This window comes from Acinonyx jubatus, chromosome X (assembly GCF_027475565.1).
Source record: "Acinonyx jubatus isolate Ajub_Pintada_27869175 chromosome X, VMU_Ajub_asm_v1.0, whole genome shotgun sequence".
In the NCBI taxonomy this organism is placed as follows: Eukaryota; Metazoa; Chordata; class Mammalia; order Carnivora; family Felidae; genus Acinonyx; species Acinonyx jubatus.
Window position 1 is genome coordinate 10,151,423 of NC_069389.1, and position 18,902 is coordinate 10,170,324.

Sequence of the window (18,902 nt, forward strand, 5' to 3'; positions counted from 1 at the left end):
AAATTTAAATCAGATGGTGTTAGCCCTCTCCCTAAAGCCTTTCGGTGGCTTTCCATTGGATGAAGAATAAAATCTGTTCCATCTAAGATGGTGTAGAAGGCCCTGTTTGATCTAGCGTTGCCTAGTTCTCAAACTCCATTTTCTGCCCTTGGCCCCCATGCCTTTCCCTCCTCGACTAACCACTTGTATTCAGACCCTTGTTTCGATCGGCCTCTGGAAGAGCCCGAACTAGGACCACCCCCATGCCCAGTTTCCACCGGCTCCTGAGCTTGGAAGGCAAGCGAGAGAAATGGAGGAAGCCATGGGAGGCACCACGTATTACACTACCATTCATGACCCGGGAGACTGGAAGGTAAGGGACACATCCCGGGGCACACGTGATAGTCCGGGCATTTTTTGATGAGGCTCTTCAGTGCCTGCGCATCTGGGAAGGTGAGACGCTTTGGGGCATCCCTGGGCCTGTTTGACTTGGGCTCTGGATATTGAAGATGTGTCGGAAATCAGAATTAATCCTAACCAGTGAGGTACAATGGGCCAGCCGTCCTGGGAATTCTGATAAACACAAAAGGAAACAAAGCAAAGAGACCTCACGGCCGGACCTGATGGCCCCTCTCTAGAAACCATTTCGTTTCATTTGTTTGGCCATATATAAATGTGAGCGAAAGAAGTTTTAACTCCTCAATTTGTCTTGTAGAAGGAATAGCCTAAAGTTTCCTGGAACCTGACCATCAGCAAGCAAAGAACTCTGGCACAGTATATTTTTGCGGAAAATAAGGAATCCCATGAAGACATACTACACTACTTACACAATCCCTGGAATGTTTTTAAATTAACTTCAGCTGTGGAGATGGCGATTCGTGATTAATTCGATCAGTGTAGACAGCAAGCTGTATAACGCGTTAAAGGAACTGGGGACAGTTTGGCATTTAGCTCAGACTCCCACAGCTCAGAGCCTCCTCTCCACAGACGTTTGCTCATCTACACTGACACGTCCCTGCCTCGGGAACAGGTTCCCTGGGCCTCCGATATGCCAAACGTTGTTCAGCAAGAGAGATCTGAGAGAGACCGCCGCTAGCCGACCAGGCCAGACCTCCCGAGGTGGCCGAGGATGTTGCTGGGGTCAGTTCAGCCCACGATCAGGAATTCTCTTTCTAGGTTCGTAAATCCCTTTGGATTGATGACCCCACGTTTATCGGGTCCCAGCAGGTTAGGTAATCCAGCCAAATGCATACAAGCACATTATAGTCTGTTATGCATTAAATTCCAGTGCTTCGTACTGTGCCGGAAGCATGCCTCCTTCGTATCTTGGAATGCACTGCTCCAGTTTTGTACATTTAAAAAAATTTTTTTTTACATTTATTTATTTTTGAGAGACAGAGAGAGACAGAGCACAAGTTGGGGAGGGGCAGAGAGAGAGAGGGAGACACAGAATCCGGCTCAGAATATGAGCCATCAGCACAGAACCCAAGGTGGGGCTCGAACTCACAAACCGCGAGATCACGACCTGAGCCGAAGTTGGACACTTCACCGACTGAGCCACGCAGGCGCCCTGCCAGTTTTGTACATTTTAAGAAATACATGCTGGGGTGCCTGGGTGGCTCAGTCGGTGAAGCGTCCAACTGCAGCTCAGGTCGTGATCTCGCGGTTCGTGAGTTCGAGCCCCACGTTGGGCTCTGTGCTGACAGTTCAGAGCCTGGAGTCTGCTTGGATTCTCTGTCTCCCTCTCTCTGCTGCTCCCTGCTCGTCTCTGTCTCTCTCTCAAAAATAAACATTAAGAAAATAAATAAATACACGGTTCACTAAACAGGGAACTAAATGCAATTCATGTTGATAGTTTCGTAAGATTTTATTTGTGCAAACAGATGCACGTATGAGAAACAAATAAAAAATAAAAAGAAATAAAAAACAGATGCACGTATGAGGAAAATATGTGCGCTAGACTTTAGGAAAGGAAATCGCTCTTGAGATACTACTCTGTTGATCAGGGTAGGCTAATTTCCGTATCAAACCATCTCAAGTTTGCAGTGGCTCAACATGGTTAAGTTTATTTCTTCACCTGCCTTGAAGTCCAAGGCATGTTTGAGAGACTTCTGCTGCATGTTTTCACACGGGTCCAGGCTCCATCCATCTCAAAGTGCCATTTCCTCCAGGTCCACAGAGTCCTTTTTGTTCAATGGACTGTTAGAAATGGAGCGTGTCCGGGATCCCACGGGAGGCTTTGTGAACAGACCTGGGGGTGATCTGCCCACTTTTGATTGGCCCAAACCAGTCATGGTGACCCCACCTAACTGGCAGGCTGGCGGGCAAGCATAGCGTAGCCCAGGAGACACAGAAGCCGATTTGCTGAGTACCTATAACGTTCTCATCCACGATCGTTAAATCGTAACGCGAACGTTCAGAAACTTGGCCATTTTGGGGGGCCAGTTTCATCTTGTAAAAATTTCATGTAGTTTAACCTAACAGTGTATGTCCCTCATCCAGAATACAACCAGATATTAAAGTAAAACGATAATTGAATTAATGGTGGGAAAGTTAGTGATTGGACAGGAATTAGAGCAAAAGACAGGTGGAAAGAGGATGCTAGGGAAGTAATCTGAATAATTCACTAACATTAACTTGCAATGCCATGCAAGAACTCTAGATTAAAGAACTATAGATTAAACCTTTTTTTTTTTTAGTGCTTTTTAAAGGATTTTATAAGCCCACGTGCCCTGCTAGTATTGTCGAGATGCTTGCCTGCGCTGCGTTCCTTTCTTCCCCTCAATCGTATTGTTTCAACTTAAACAGAAATATTTTAATACTTACTTTTTTATCCATAATTTTAAATAACTGCATATGTGCATTTCAGAAAAAAAAAAGAAAAAAGAAAAACCCGGCAAATATAGAATGTAGAGCCGGATTCTTGGGGTAATAAATCAATTTCCTCTGGCATCTACAAACCAACAAGTAATTATTAGCCATTTTATCCGCCAGAGAGTCCCCCCCCCCCCCCCGCCTTTAAACTAGTTTTCCATTTTCCTGACCAGATGTAGAATCGGATGATTAAACCACTAAACTCCCATTTGTGGCTGTCCCTTTGAATTAAAAGGCATGTTGCTCGTTTGTGGACTTGCGTGGCTCTCTGATGGTTTTTCCTATGCTGTTGTTTCAAGCTGCTCGGTCTTCTTTAGGAAATATGCACAGGACATGTCGCTGCAGCTACAGAGAAGCTGGCGGCTGAACTGGTATTTTCTGATTTCTGTAGTTGCCCAGACATCAGAATCCATTGTATGGTTCTCAATCATAAGTTCATTCTTAACTATTGTTTCCTTTTTTTTTTTTTTTTTTTTTAACCAAATGGGAATAAGGCTAGATTTAATAACAAATCTCCGTTATCTTCTAACAAAGCTGTAGTGCTAAGATGCATTTGCGGGGAAGGAACTCTTTACAGCGGATAAGAAATCTTACTTGATTCACAAGTCTTTGGTGGCCCCAGAGTGGGTCGTTAACATTTTGGAGAGCTTTTCAAGTGATGCTTTGTACCCAACGTCAAAAATGATGATTTGGGAGAAATCGATACACCTCAGATTTCCCAGCTTCACCTTTTCACCTAAAGACACGCATGGGAAAGCAAGAAAACTCGAGAAGAAGGATTTCTCTGGAGAGCTGCGGTAATGTGCGAGCACTGTTCAGACAGAGGACCCTGGACTCTTTCCCCAAAGTTTTTAATTAGGCTTTTAAAAAAATATCGTGTTTCAACCAATTTCAATTTTTCTGTTGTGATTTTATATCCCAACAGCTTTGGCAATCTTTTTTTTTTTTTGAGGTGAAATTGACAGATAATATTATATTAATTACAGGTGTACAACATAATGACTTAATATTTGTATCTATTGCAAAATGATCACCATAGGTCAAGTTACTCTCTGTCACCATGCATAACTACAATTTTTTTTCTTGTTAACGACAACTTTTAAGACTTTTTCTCTTAGCAACTTTCAAATATGCAAAATAGTATTATTAACCATCTGTACATTACATCCCTATGACTTACTTATTTTATAACTAGAAGTTTATACCTTTTGACCCCCTTTACCCATTTCACATTTACCCCCACCTCCCTGCCTGTGGCAACCACCCATCTCTTCTCTGTATTTATGAGCTTGTGTTTTTTTTGTTGTTGTTTGTTATTTATATTCCACCTATAAGTGAGCTCATATGCTTTTGTCTTTTTCTGTCTGACTTATTTCACTTAGCATAACATCCTCACGGTCCGTCCATGTTTTCGCATATGGCAAAATTTCACACTTTTTTTATGACTGAATAATACTCCATTGTGTATATATACCACATTTTCTTTATTTCTTTCTTAACTTCTTTCTTCTTTCTTTCTTTCTTTCTTTCTTTCTTTTTTAAGATTTATTTATTTTTGAGAGAGAAAGCACAAGTAGGGAAGCGGCAGAGAGAAAGGGGGACAGAGAATCCAAAGCGGGCTCTGCACTGACAGTAGTGAGCCTGATGCGGGGCTTGAACCCACGAACCGTGGGATCATGACCTAAACTGAACTCGGACGCCCAACCGACGGAGCCACCCAGGCGCCCCATATACCACATTTTCTTTATCCATTCATCCGTCAATGGACACTTAAGTTGTTTCCAGATCTTGGCTATTGTAAATAATGCTGCAGTGAACATGGGGCGTGTGTGTATCTTTTCTAGTTGGTGGTTTCATTTTCTTTGGATAAATACTGTTTTCCAATTCACATTCCCATCAGCGGTGCACAGGGGCTCCCTTTTCTCCCCATCCTTGCCAACACTTATTTCTTGTCTTTCTGATAATAGCCGTTCTAACTGGTATGAGGTGATCTATCCTTGTGGTTTTGATTTGCGTTTCCTTGATGACGAGTGACGTTGAGCATCTTTTCATATACCTGTTGGCCATCTGGCTGTCTTTGCAAAAATGTTTATTCAGATCTGCCTTTATTTTTTTTTAATCAGGTTGGTCTTGTTGTTACTGAGTTGTATGGGCTGTTTATATATTTTGGGTATTAACCCCTTACCGGATATATGATTTGCAAATATTTTCTCCCATTCAGTAGGTTGCCTTTTCATTTTGTTGATGGTTTCCTTTGCTGTGCAGAAGCTTTTAAGTTTGAAGTCATCCCACTTGTTAATTTTCACTTTTGGTGTCAAGTTTCAGTAATGTTGTTGCTTATTGAGTTCACCCTATGCCTACGGAGGCTGCTTTGTCTTGCAAAATCCTTGATATTTCCAAACTGCTTGAAATCCTTCTATAACCCTCCAGAGCCTTCAGGATGGACAAAATGTTTTTGCATGGTCGCGGGCCTTTTCTTGCCCCTGCTTATCTCTCTGCTACCTTCTCCTCCCCGTACTCTCCCCACTTCCCTTCCCACTCCCCTGCTCTAAACACACACCCCTATCTGAGCTCTAGTTGATAGGCCACCAATCCTCGTGTTCTTAGTGGCTCCCTCCTTGGCACAGGCTATTTTCTTTGCCTGGAACATCTTCCCCACCAAACAGCCTCCTTTCGTGTTACCCGGGTAAGTCCCGTCAGTCACCAGAATTCACATCAGGCCCCCATTTCATCCAGAAAACCCCTCACCTGCCCACCTGAACCTAACGATTCTTTTATCTTCTCCGAGCTCCTGAGAACTTACTCCTTGGATAAGATTTGTCATGTTGGAGTGTAATTATCTGTTCACTTGCCTCTCTTCATCCCTAGATTATAAGTTCTTTGTGGGCAGGGGCTGTTCCTTACATATGTCTAGAGTCTCAGTGCCCACTACAGTGCCTAACATGTGTAGTTACTGAATAAATTTGGGGTGAACAAATGGAAAGATGGATGAATGAATAGCGCGGGAGGGTGGAATTATTTTCCCTCTACCGTTCTAGGTTCTTGACTGAGTTCCCCCTGTAATAGAAGATTAATAGAAAACCAAACAGAAGTGTAATAACGTATCTACCTGCTGTGCACATGGGGGAGACCCAGGAAAACCAAATAACTCCCCCAAATGGAGTTATTTAAGGAACATCTCCAGCTAAAGACCAAAGATGATGTTGAGGGTGGGGGGGGAGCAGGTTATGAGAGGTTACCAGGCAAAGCACTATAAACAAGGGTAAGGCTGTTACACAGATTTAAGTCCTGGCCTTCTCCATCGATAACAGTTTCTTGAGATTTAAAGTCATCATTGGGGTACCTGGGTGGCTCAGTCAGTTAAGCGTCCGACTTCCACTCAGGTCATGATCTTGTGGTCCGTGGGTTCGAGCGAGCCCCACATCGGGCTCTGCACTGTCAGTGCGGAGCCTGTCTGGGATTCTCTCTCCCTTTCTCTCTGCCCTTCCCCTGCTTGTGTGTGCACTCTCATGCTCTCTCTCTCTCTCTCTCTCTCTCTCTCTCAAAATAAATAAAAATAATAATAAAGCCATTATCCCCTTCCTGGTACAGAGAGGGGGACACCCTTACAGATGGAGATTTCTCTTCTTCTCAGGTTTTCAGAGCTTCTCCTATGTCTGCTGTTTCTTAAAAATAATCAGCCCCAAATAGCCCTTATGCCAAAAAAGCATATTTTGAGGTGAAAACTCTGTTCCCCTTCCATACTTTGGTGAAGTGTGTTCCCCTCTGACTTTTGATACAATGTAAAGTCCCCGGTCTTTTTCTTGGCCCTGGTTTCTTCAGGTGTAAAATGATAGGGTAGAACGGGGCTGATGCCTAAGGTTACTTTCTTTAAGGTAAAATTCTATAATAACCTCCCCTTACGGTGAAAACCGATTCATAGGTACGTTAACAAGTCAATTCGCGTGGAAACTGTGGCAACCACAAGAATGTGCCTTGCAGACTTCCAACTGCCGGGGGTGTAATTGACCCAGGGCCCCGACTACTCTGCTCTTAGAAATCCATCACCACATTTGGGGCGCCTGTGTGGCTCAGTGGGTTATGTGTCCGCCTTTGGCTCAGGTCATGAATCTCGCAGACCGTGAGTTCAAGCCCCGCGTCGGGCTCTGTGCTGACAGCTCAGGGCCTGGAGCCTGCTTCCGATTCTGTGTCTCTGTCTCTCTCTGCCCCTCCCCTGCTCGTGCTCTCTCTCTCTCTCTCTCTCTCTCTCTCTCTCTCTCTCTCTCTCTCAAAAATAAATAAACATTTTAAAAAAAAAGAAAAATCCATCACCACATTTGAGCAAGGCCACGCCTCCCATGGGCTGCTCCCTCCAGGCCGCCTTCCAGGCTGAGCATGGCAGAGATACTAAGGCAGGACCTTTTGTGGGAAATACCACTCTCCTCTGAAGGTCAGCTGGGGCTCCAGGAGTCCCCTCGGTTTTGCCAAACCTTCCTTAGACTACGCGGCAGCCTCGGATGCTTCCGCTCAACTTTTTTCCCTGTTCCCTCCACTCCGAGTCAGATGTCCATGGGGCTCCAATAGATGTCCCAGCCTTCCCCGGCTCCCGTCCATTTTCTCTCACAGGTGTTTCCTGTAATAACATCCTTGCACGTTTAGTCCCCTTATGGGTTCTGCTTCTCAGGGGACTCGGACTGAAGCAGAAACCTAGTTCAAACTGAGATTCTTTTCGTTGATTATGAGTCAATGGCAGTTTTAAACCTTATACCCTCTTCAACACATCTAATAATAATCCTACACTGCTGAGAGCGATCAGGTAGAGGGCATTTACCGTGTTAGTCACTGTTCTAAGCCCTTTACGTATGTGTATTCAATCATCTCGTTGTCACGAAAACCCTTAAAGTAAATAGTCTTTTTATCCTCGTTTTACAAATGAGATCAGTTGAGACAGAGAGAGGTGAAGTAACGTGCTGAAAGTCACAGGCCCGTATATAGTAGAGCCAAGATTCCAATTCAGGAAGGAGACCATAGTCCTAACCATCATATTTTATAACCACTCAGCATCAGCTGATCCTGCTTTTTCTAGAAACACTCTCTGCATTTGGCTTTCCTGACACTGTACTAACCTGGTGTTCCTTTTACCTTTCTGAGCATTGTTTGGGTCTCTTTCTGGACCTTTCCCCTCCCTCCTTGGCCCACCTTCACGTGCTCGTTTCCCTGGGGCTGTGCCCCAAGCCTTCTTTTCTTCTTACACTACATGCATTCCCATGGACTCAGTAATCAAGTACCCCCCAGAAGACTCCGGAATGCAGTCCTGCTTCCTGGACTTCTGGCCTCAATCTCCAGCTTCCTCCTCAACATCCCGTCTAATGAGCCCTTACAATTATCATGTCCCAAAGACAGCTCCTCATTTACCCTGCTCCTGGATGTGGTCCTCCATCCATGCTCCCCATTCCAGAAACAACACCCTGCCATCTTCCCATTTTTGCATCCCTCTCACACTCCACGTCTGATTGACCAGAATACGACCTCTGTGAGGCTGAGAGCTGACGTTCCTCATGATCGCTGCTGAGCTTCTGGAGACTAACCCAATGCCTGGTACATGGTAGGTTCTCAGTAAATACTGAATGTTTCAATGAATGAATGAATGAATGAAGATTCATCCATTACCAAGTCTTTTGGTGCCACCTTGAACCATTCACTTTTCCCCACTGCCCCTGCTACTGCTCCAGTCCAAAAGACCAGCATCTTCCAGGCCAACTGGCATCCCTATTTCCGTGTTGCCTCCATCTTGTGCACTTTCCAGACTGCTGCCACGATGATAGTTTTCTAAAGGAAAATGTTATCAAATAACCTCCCTACTTCAAACCCTTCCATGCTGCCCTATGACCGTTCAGTTACGAGGCCCCATAGCCCTAGCGTGACTAACAGGGCAGGGCACTCTGCGTTGTAACCCGCTCTCCTCCGTTCCCTCTGATCCTCTCATCTTCTTTCGGTTCCTCGAGCACCAGCATGGTGTCTCTTAGCTCTTACCCTGCACTCGTGCTGTGACTTCTGCCTGTAATGTTCTTTCCCTCACTCCATGCGGTTGACTTCTGTTCATCTTCCATTTCCCTGAAAGGTTGCGCCCTCAGAGGGAACATCTTGGAACTCTTCAACCAGAGTGTGCCTCTTTGCTTTAAGCTTCTATAGCTGATGGAGTATGTTTAGTGCCTCTATTGCCCTCACCCTCTTGTCTGAAAGCTCATAGTCAGGGACTATGTTCATCTCTGTATCCCAGTCCCCAGCTCAGCGCTCAATACATATTCACGTCCTATTGAATAAGCTGAGCTTGGGGCGTCGGGAAATAGGTAAGGCCCTCCCTCCCTTGCAAACCTATAGGCAAGAAGTTGGCCACGGTCATCGCCAAGGTTTTAGTTGATAGATTGAAATCTAATTAAATGCATCCCTGTCTTTCTGTCTGTCATGTTTTCTCTTTGATTTTTATTATTTTTTAAATGTTTGTGTTTTTTAGAGACAGCATGAGCTGGGGAGGGGCAGAGAGAGAGAGAGAGAGGGAGAAAGAATCCCAAGCAGGCTCCGCACTGTCAGCACAGAGCCTGACACGGGGCTTGGGCTCACGAACCATGAGATCATGACCTGAGCCAAAATCAAGAATCAGACACCTAACCAGCCGAGCCACCCAGGCACCTCTGTCATGTTTTCTTTTCAAATCCAACCCCAGTGTCAACATCCCCTGTGACACCTTCCTCTTCTTTCCCAGGCAGAGTTACTTCCTCTGTCTGCTCTGCTCCCCAAACATCAGCTCCAGGTTGTTAAAGGAGAAAGCAGATGTGTGTGCTTTGTCAATGTTTATGAGAGGCATGTGTAGTGAAGAAACTGCCTCTCGAGGGGACGCCTGCGTGGCTTCGGCCTAGGTCATGACCTCGCCACCCCTGAGTTCGAGCCCCAGGTCACTCTGTGCTGACAGTTCAGAGCCTGGAGCCTGTTTCGGATTCTGTGTCTCCCTCTCTCTCTCTCTCTGTCCCTCCCCTGCTCATGCATGCACTTGCTCGCTCTCTCTCAAAAATAAACTTGAAAAATGAGAAAAAGAAACTAACTAACTCTGAAGTTCTAGGGGGAAGAGTTTTCTGCAGGGTGAGACAAAGTTACATTACCTTATTCACCAAGGTTTGGGGATAGCTGTTTTTACCGACTAGTTTCAATCTTTGTGTTCACATCTTAAGGGCATTGAGACAAATAATCCGATATAAAAATGGGCAAAGGACCCGAATAGATCTTTCTCCAAGGAAGGTACCCAAATAGCCAATAAACACATGAAAGATGCCCAACACCATTAGCCATCAGGGAGATGCAAACCAAAACTACAGTAAGATACCACTTCTCACCCACTAGAATGGCTATAATGAAAAAAAATGGACAATAACAAGTTCTGGTGAGAATAGAGAAATCGGGGGCGCCTGGGTGGCTCAGTCGGTTCAGCGTCTGACTTCAGCTCAGGTCGTGATCTCACAGTTCATGGGTTCGACCCCTGCGTCGGGCTCTGTGCTGACAGCTCGGAGCCTGGAGCCTGCTTCCGATTCTGTGTCTCCCTCTCTCTCTGCCCATCCCCGGCTCACGGTCTGTCTCTCTGTGTCCCTCAAAGATGAATAAACGTTAAAAGAAAAATTTAAAAAAAAAAAAAAAAGAATAGAGAAATCAGAAGGCTTGTCCATGGCTGGCAGGAATGTAAAATGATGCGGCCATCTTGGAAAACATTCTGGCAGTTCCTCAGAAAGTTCAACATGGTTTACCATATGACCTAACAGTCCTACTCCTAGAAGTGAAAACATGTCCGTGCAAAAAGTCGTACATCAATGTTCACAGCAGCATTGTTCGTGATAGCCCAAATGTAGTAACAACCCAAATGTCCATCAGCTGCTGAATGGATGAACATATGTGGTGTATCCATACAATGGAAGATTATTCAGCCATAGAAAGGAATGAGGTCCTGTTACGTGCCACAGCACAGATGAGCCTTTTGCATATTAAGTGGAAGAAGCCAAACTCAAAAGATCACATAGCATATGATTACATTTATGTGAAACGTCCAAACTAGGCAAATCCCAAAGCAAAGAGTAGATTTGTGGTTGTCAGAGGATAGAAGGGGGAGAAATTGGAACTACAAATGGGTGTGGCTTTGGGGTTTTTTGTTTTTTGTGTTTTGTTTTTTGGAGGGATGAAACTGTTCTGGAATTAGATAATGGTGATGGTTTCCCAACAGCGAATACTAAAACGTACTGTGTTTTATTATGTCAATTTTATCAATTTTTAAAATACTAAACCAAGATTCTGAAGCGCATCATGATGTGTGGACTGACACACATGACACTTTATGTTCCGTAGTCTGCTTTCTTGTTTGGGAATTGTTAGTAACGTGCAGACTGGGTCAAGATTGTGGTATTTTGGGCAACTGGATACTTCAGCCGTTAAGCGTCCGACTCTTGATTTCGGCACAGGTCATGATCTCATGGTTTGTGAGATCAAGCCCCACGTCGGGCTCTGCGCTGACAGCGTGGAGCCTGCTTGGGATTCTCTCTCTCTCTCTCTCTCTCTCTCTCTCTCTCTGTCCCTCCCCCTCCCCCTCCCCCCAAATAAGTAAGTGAGCTTTAAAAGTTTCTTCTTTCGTTAAGAAAAAAAGTTTGTGGGATCCCTTGAAGAATTGTTAGTAATATCCATATCAGATTATGACAGGTGACTGTATTATTTCTCGGTCAGAGCTCTGAAAGCATTGCAAAGGATACTTACCATGCTGTCCTCGACTGCAATATATCTGTTTACAATAGATTGGGAATTTAAGAGAGAAAATAGTGGGTCTATTTTCATCACTCTATGTGTCTAAGACAGTGCTTGCAATATCGCAAGTGCTGAGTAAAGGTTTCACTTGCAGGGGGACTTAACAGGACAGTCTTGTCCCCAGGGGACGTGTGGCAATGTGTGGAGACACTTTCGCCTGCCACACCTGGAGAGGTGGGTGTGTAACCCACACGCTTCTGGCGTGTGTAGGTAGAGGCCAGGGATGTTGCACAGGACAGCCTCCAGCGGCAAAGATGTATCTGGCCCAAAGCATCCACCACGTAGAGGTTGGAAAACCCAGTTCTAAATGGTCGAGCGAATGACTTACAAATCCATCAAATTAACTTCAGCAGAAGATGAAAGTCCCCTTGAAGAAAAATTAAACACTAAAAGCATCCTGGCGTTCGGTGTTCTCGGTTAACGAAATGTCCCAGACCGTATCTTTGTGGCTCTTGACGGAAGAACCAGGCTGGTGGGAGAGGCAGACCACAAGGGGAAACCGCAAGGCTGTGTAACTTCCCAACCTTGACTAAGGTGTTATTGCATAGAATTCAGTCGTGCAGCAGAAAGCAGGTGGTAACGCGTGCGTTCCTTGTCTGTTAAAGAGCCCGGGAAACGTTTTACGTTGTATTTAACACGCAGGAGGAAACCATCCCAGCCCTCCACAGAATACACAGCTCCAGTCTTTTCTTCCAGAAGCTGGTAGCAACCCTGTCCGACACTAGGTCAGCAGGCAAGTAAATGTGGGCAAGCTTCACTCGTGGCCCAGAATGCTGAGGGGCGCTTGATGGCCGGGCTCGCTCTTTCCGGTCTCCGGATCAGGGGTCGGCAAGTTCCAGCCCGCGGGCCAGCAGTGGTTTGCATCTTTTTAAGCGGTTAAAGCTAAACCAAAGGAAGAGTACTATTCCATGGCGCGCAAAAAGTATATTAAATTCAAGTTTTGGTGTCCATAAAGAAAGTTTCTTGAACCCAGTTATGCGCACCTGTGTGCTATTGCCTACTGTTGTCCGTCTGGCTGCTTTTGTGCCTGTTCAGAGACCGTGTGACCGTATTTATGACAAAGCCTAGGATATTTACCATCTGACCCTTTATGAGAAACATTTGCCACTCCCTGCTCCACAGTTAAGGAGTGTAGCAAATGGTGTTTCTGGGAGGTGGTCTGGACCGAGAACCCGCCCCAGGCTGGATTCCCCGACACCCGGCCCTGCTGGGCACATGACTGTCCCCCCTTCCCCCCACCCCGGGCTGGAGTGTCCTCATGTGTGACATGAGAGGGCTTTGCCAAAGGGTCTCTGGAGCCCTTCCAGTTCTTAACTGCCTGTGGCGTGTGGAGATTCCAGTTTGTCTAGTGGTTCCCAGGTGGCCAGTGGGGTGAATGCAGCACTCTTGTCTGGGACAAAGCGGCGGGGCCGGGGAGTCACATTACCGCCCTCGGCAGCGAAACAGACACAGACCTGGATCGCCACTGTGTCTATGCGGAATTGGAGCGGAAAATTGGCACCGCGGAGTGTCCGGAGACCAACTTTGGGCCCCTCTCACGCGCCCTCGTTTTATAGATTATGTCACTCAATTCTTTTAACCCTGGAGAAGAAAGAAATGGACGGCGCTTATGATCAGGGAAGGCTGGTAAGGGATGGTGGCAGAGGCTGGCAACCTGAAATTGACGTTTTCAGAATCTAATTTAGCCCTTAGGGCGGGTTTATTGAAACTCACCAGGTACTTGTCATCTCTCCTGCTCATTGACTAGCAGGAAAGGGTCTCTGTTGCCCTTTCTGTTTTCTCAGTACTAACGGGTGGCTCTTGACCCACAGTGCAAAGGATCGTGGGCTGTCGACGTCCACACCGCAGCCCGGGCTCTGTCGCTACGGAACTAAGCTGGCCTGCTGCTATGGCTGGAGAAGGAACAGCAGGGGAGGCTGTGAAGGTAATTTTATAAAAACTCAGACCACCCTGTGCTCGAGTATGAGGCCAGCGTCCTTAGGTTTTTACCTGTGACACCGTAAATTGTCACCAGCTTGTCAGTGGGTTCCCCAGCAGAGGGACGAAAATATCTGTACCCAAGGTCCGGGTTCCTGTGAGATGTTTTCCCGTTCAAAATGTGGCTGCTACCTTCATTCTAGACAGGATTTGCTTTAGGAGAGGGGTCTTGTGAGTTACTTCTGTCAGTCTCCGGCCGGTATACTTCCTTCTAGTTATAATTGTTCCAACTGATTGCTAACGAAATCTACTTGTTAATTATGAATCATCCAACCAGTAGGCTCCAATTACACACCAGAAAGTAAGCCATTTACTTTATGGTTTGGTTACTCACATTTTTAAAGTCCATGATGCCTGTTTCTAGATATTTCAAGAGATAGGTGCGTATAGGTAAACGCTTTAAGTATTTTTCTGATCCTTTTGTCTGGATTTCAATCTAAGGAACCGTAATTTGCTTTGGATACGGTTTCTCAGACCATGTGTGAGGAACTCCCAAGAGAGGCCTCTGATCACTTTCAGGAGGGCTAGGGAGGACGAGGCTTTGCGTACTTTTATGTCACTTTCTTTTTTTTATAAAATTTTTTTTTTATGTTTGTTTATTTTTGAGAGAGAGCATGAGCAGGGGGAGGGGCGGAGAGCAGGACACAGAATCCAAAGCTGGCTCCAGGCCCCGAGCTGTCAGCACAGAGCCCGACGCAGGTTCGGACCCACGAACCGCGAGATCATGACCTGAGCCAAAGTCGGACGCTCAACCGACTGAGCCACCCAGACGCCCCTCTTTGTTTTGTATGACTATCTATGAGAACCCACAGTCACAGTGAAGAAGAATCCGATCCACATTCCTCCTAGCTGACTGTCTGACCGGGGGTACATTCCTTCAGGGCAGGAATCTGGTCTCATGGTCCCCATGTCCCTAGCAGGTGGCTATACCTGAACCCAAAGCCCTTAATCTTTTCAATAGGATAAACACACAACTGGTTTATAAACAGTAAGGCGCAAAACTGTTAGCTTTTTTTGACAGTACTACCTTCTTTCTGTCTCTGCCCTAAACTCTTCCTCTCTAGCTGGTTAAGAAATAGCCGGATAGACCACAGGTGAAGACAGAACTTGATAATAACTGAGATCTATAAAACCCTGGAAGGCACTGATAATGCTCCTACCCGCTCATTATTATGCAACATCTCTCACCATCAGCCTCCTTGTGCCCAGATGATAAGAGTATAAAGATACCAGAAAAATAGTTGAGGTCGTTCTTGCCCACCTCGGTAAAGTTAGAACATTCTCCTGGGGCTTTGTCAATTAAAAAAAAAAGAGGGTGGGGCCCCGATCAAGGACATTGTCCTGAGAACTCAGAATGCTGTCTGTGACCTTGGGCAAGGTGGGTAAGCTGGCTGAGGCTCTCCTTCCTCGATGTGGAGAGATTAAGCCCTGCTTCAGAGGACGAGGAGAGTAAGCATCGAAGGATATGCTCGTTCCCTGGCACGCGTAGAAAATACCTCATAAATCACCCTTGATTCGGAAAGGACCAGTAACTCTCCTGTCCCCGAAAGCACCAGGTGATGCAGGAATGAAACGTTGCTGTATTCTTTTTCGAGACGCAGCACATTTTTATTTGAAGCCAGTCAGGTGGAAAGGGGCAAAAACCACGTGGAGCGCATGCTTTGGAATCTCTCACAGTTGCACAAACCCCAGCACCTACTGCCATAAAACTGACACGTCTCTGGTGAATAAATGGGGGCGGTAAGGTCTGTTCTGTACCTAAATCAGAGCAGGTTGGCCGTGGCGCAGCCAGCCGGTCACGTTCTCGATGTTTTTGTGGACAATGTACTACCACAGGCAGGAGAGGCTTTAAAGCAAGATGTTAAAAGAGCACGTGCACAGGGTTCGAGCGAAATGCTCACTGTGCGTGTTTGGCAAGCCGGGGGGACCATCGCCCCCCTCCCCCTGCTGCCCGAGCCCAAGGTTCAGGTATTGCATTGCGATGATTTCTGTATCTGAAATCCGTGTTGTATCACGTCCAATTTGCATGGTCCTTCTTGATGGTAAAGTCATCTCCTTGAAGCACCAAATAACAGCGAGATTAGCCCCCGACTGCCAGACCTCTGATTCCCAAGCCAGAGTGTGGGCTGAATGGTAATGAGGCGAGAACGCACGTCCTGAACAAGACGAATCACACCCCAGCCTGGGAGTCACTTCCATCTGTCTGTTCCTTCCTCCAGAGGCCCTGACTCCACGCTGGCACTTTCTAGCTCTTGGCGGGATGGCTCAGCTCGACATCATTACCCTTCAAATGTACGGCACTTAGCACGATGAGATACGGAGCTGAGAGCTGTCCGTGAACGCATTCCCACCAAGAATCTGGAGGAATCTAGGGAGGATGAACAAGAACTTTAGCTGGAGGACACTTAAACCTCAGGCCATTGTAGACATAAACCAAACTTCCCTGTGCTGGACCCTGGCTGTTCGAATCACAGATCCGAAGTCACTGTAAATGGAAAACATCTTGCTGAAGCTTTGACCTCAGAGCAGCGGGGATATTATTCACCATTTCTCTCATGTTCTATTTGGCCCTGGGCCTGGCTTTCCTCTCTGGCCCACATTGAAAATAACTTTCGAGGGAGCCATCAGAGGTATTCAAGGCTCAAAAAAGTAACAGATTTCTTTTCCTAACATCTGAACTTAAGGCTGCCTCTCCAAGAACACATCCATAACAAAATAGGCGCTGGAAAGCAGAATTCTCTTTTGTCTCCAGAAGTGAAAGCAATTTGCCGGGAAGCATTTTTTCCTGACCTTCTCACCTGTGATTTGTTCAGAGCCATAAAAGGTTGCCCTGGTCAGAGTTCTGCACCTTTTATTTTACTTACGACTCAGAACTGTTTGCGTGTCTGACACGTTCACGACACCGCTAAGCGCAGCGGGAGGAACAAAGATGAATGTTTAAGTCTGTGTTCTGAAGGCACTGGGATCAGATAGGAGTGCAAGTCAAGGATAGAAACCAAATATATGTCTAATTATTTAATAAGATGGTACCTGATCGGCTTCGTGGGAGAGGCCTGCCAGAGGTCTGTGGAATTCTCAAGTTCACACATGGCCAGAGAAACCCCTGAAGGCTTCTGGAAGCAGAGGTCATGCAAAGTAGTCTTTGAAGGATCAGGAGGATATTAACCATTGGAGGGTGAAAAAGGGGTGCCTGTGGGTGAGAAGAGGCCGAAAGGGTAGATTTATTATTTTAAAAAATATTTTAATGTTTTTATTCTTGAGAGAGAGAGAGAGAGAGAGCATGAACGGGGCAGGGGCAGAGCGAGAGGGGGACACAGAATCCAAAGCAGGCTCCGTTCTCTGAGCTGTCAGCACAGAGCCCGACGCGGGGCTCGAACTCACAAGCTGTGAGACCGTGACCTGAGCCGAAGTCGGACCCTCAACCGACTGAGCCACCCAGGCGCCCCACATTTATTAATTTTTAAATGTTTATTTATTTATTTTGAGAACAAGAGAGATTGCGAGCACGTGTGCACTAGCAGGGGAGGGGCGGAGAGAAAGAATCCTGAGCAGGCTTTGCACTGTCAGCACAGAGCCCGACACGGGATTCAAACTCATGAACCGCAGGATCATGACCTGGGCCGAAATCAGAGAGTCACTTAACTGACTCAGCCACCCAGGCGCCCCAGAAAAGGGTAGATTTAGAGAAGAGTAGGCAATCTAGTTTGACCACAGGGTTGCCTATGTCTAGGGAACAGAGTAGGCCAAGGGAATGCACGAAGGTGAAGCCAGGCCATGGTGATGGTACCTATACTGTATCCTAGAGGCAGTTCATGATATCTGGTGACTTCTGCGCAAGGCCTGGCATGATCAGAGCTGTGCTTCTGGAATATCGGCTTAATGTCGTATCTGACATCGGATTTCCGAGGAGCAGAGCCTGTAAGGGGGCTTCCTGGACAAACAATCTGTTGAGAGGCGCTCTCCGGAGAGATCTGTAAGGGAGCCGGGAAGCAGGGGAAGAAGCCAGGCAAAGATGTGGTTTCGAGAGAAGTCTGCCTTCGGCTTGATCCCCGGGCAGCTCGAGTTTTAACCCCACCACCGAGTTTGTCCTGCCCCCAAAGCAGGGGCTAGGCTGTGAGACCCCATGCCAGTCAAGCACTTGGTCACAGGGCTGTGGCGGGGAGAAGCGGGAGACAGACGGGTGCAGGGTGATGTCCCAGACATCTGTGGGCAGCGTGGTTCCCTTTAGGTAGATAAAGACCTGTTCGAGGAATGACTTGGTGGAAAAGGAGGGATAGGATGTTGCAACGGATTGGTTTGGGGACAAGAGATAATAGCGATGACTGGCATTTTGAGTCCGGGTAACTGGGAGATAAATGTGGACGTTAACAAAGAATAGGGTCTGTGGTGGAGGGGGAAGAGGCTGGGGTCTTTGGGAACAGGCATGCTTGGAGGTAGACCTACCGGAGCCGGGAAATCAACAAGAGGGGAGGTAGGTAGCCTTCCTGGGCAATGGCCGAGTCAGCCGTTCAGGGCCCAGCTGCTTCCTGGGCTCCTACTAGATCCAGAAGCTGCTAAGGGCTCTCTACTCCTTACCTACCTCCTTTCTCGTTCATTATTCCTTTGGCCTCTTCCTCTCTTTGGGTTTTTTCATTTTCCTTTTTTTCTGATCTACTTCGTCTCTCTGTCTCCTTCCTATGAGCCGGACTCAAACCTCCCACCGTCGGTGACTCTGTTTGCTTGCCCCCAACCCAGACCGACGCTCTAGCCTTGCTCTTTCTCCTCTCACTTCTTTCATCAAACAAATATTAAGCGAGGGCCTCATTTGTGTCAGGCGTCTGGGTGCAAACATCAAAACAAAACAAAACAAAATAATGACACAGAAGAAGCATATCCTGCCTCACGCCATCACCACCATCACCATCCTTAGGCTGATCCTTTTGACTGATAACGTACAGCTTTCCAAATAGAGTTTGCTGGGTGGCTCGGTTGGTCGAGCGTCCGACTGTGGCTCAGGTCGTGGTCTCGCGGCTCGTGAGTTCAAGTCCCGCGTCGGGCTCAGTGCTGATGGCTCAGAGCCTGGAGCCTGCTTCGCATCCTGTCTGTGTCTCTCTCTGCCCCTCTCCCACTTACGCGCGCGTGCGCATGCACTGTCTCTCTCTCTCTCTCTCTCAAAATATAAATAAAACATTATAAAGAAATAGAGTTTGCTCATTCCAAAGAAAAACAGGAGAAACAATATGCAAGAGAAAAGAGAGGTGAGTGACAGAAAGGAGGAG

The 18,902-nt window shown here is 46.7% G+C and overlaps 1 protein-coding gene across 7 annotated transcripts in view; it reads left to right on the top strand.

Moving 5' to 3' along the window:
• The window catches only part of EGFL6 (EGF like domain multiple 6), a 55,109-nt gene that overhangs the window by 8,580 nt on the left and 27,627 nt on the right, over window positions 1-18,902 (top strand). For 5 of the 7 annotated variants that reach the window (XM_027054520.2, XM_027054521.2, XM_053202082.1 and 2 more), the window contains exon 2: window positions 13,479-13,591. The exons of 1 other annotated variant lie outside the window; for it this stretch is intronic. In XM_027054520.2, coding sequence (XP_026910321.2) covers window positions 13,479-13,591 — 113 coding nt within the window. Of the gene's footprint in view, window positions 1-11,608; window positions 13,294-13,478; window positions 13,592-18,902 lie in introns of those variants that run through there. One more of the 7 variants, XM_027054522.2, reaches the window with a different exon arrangement.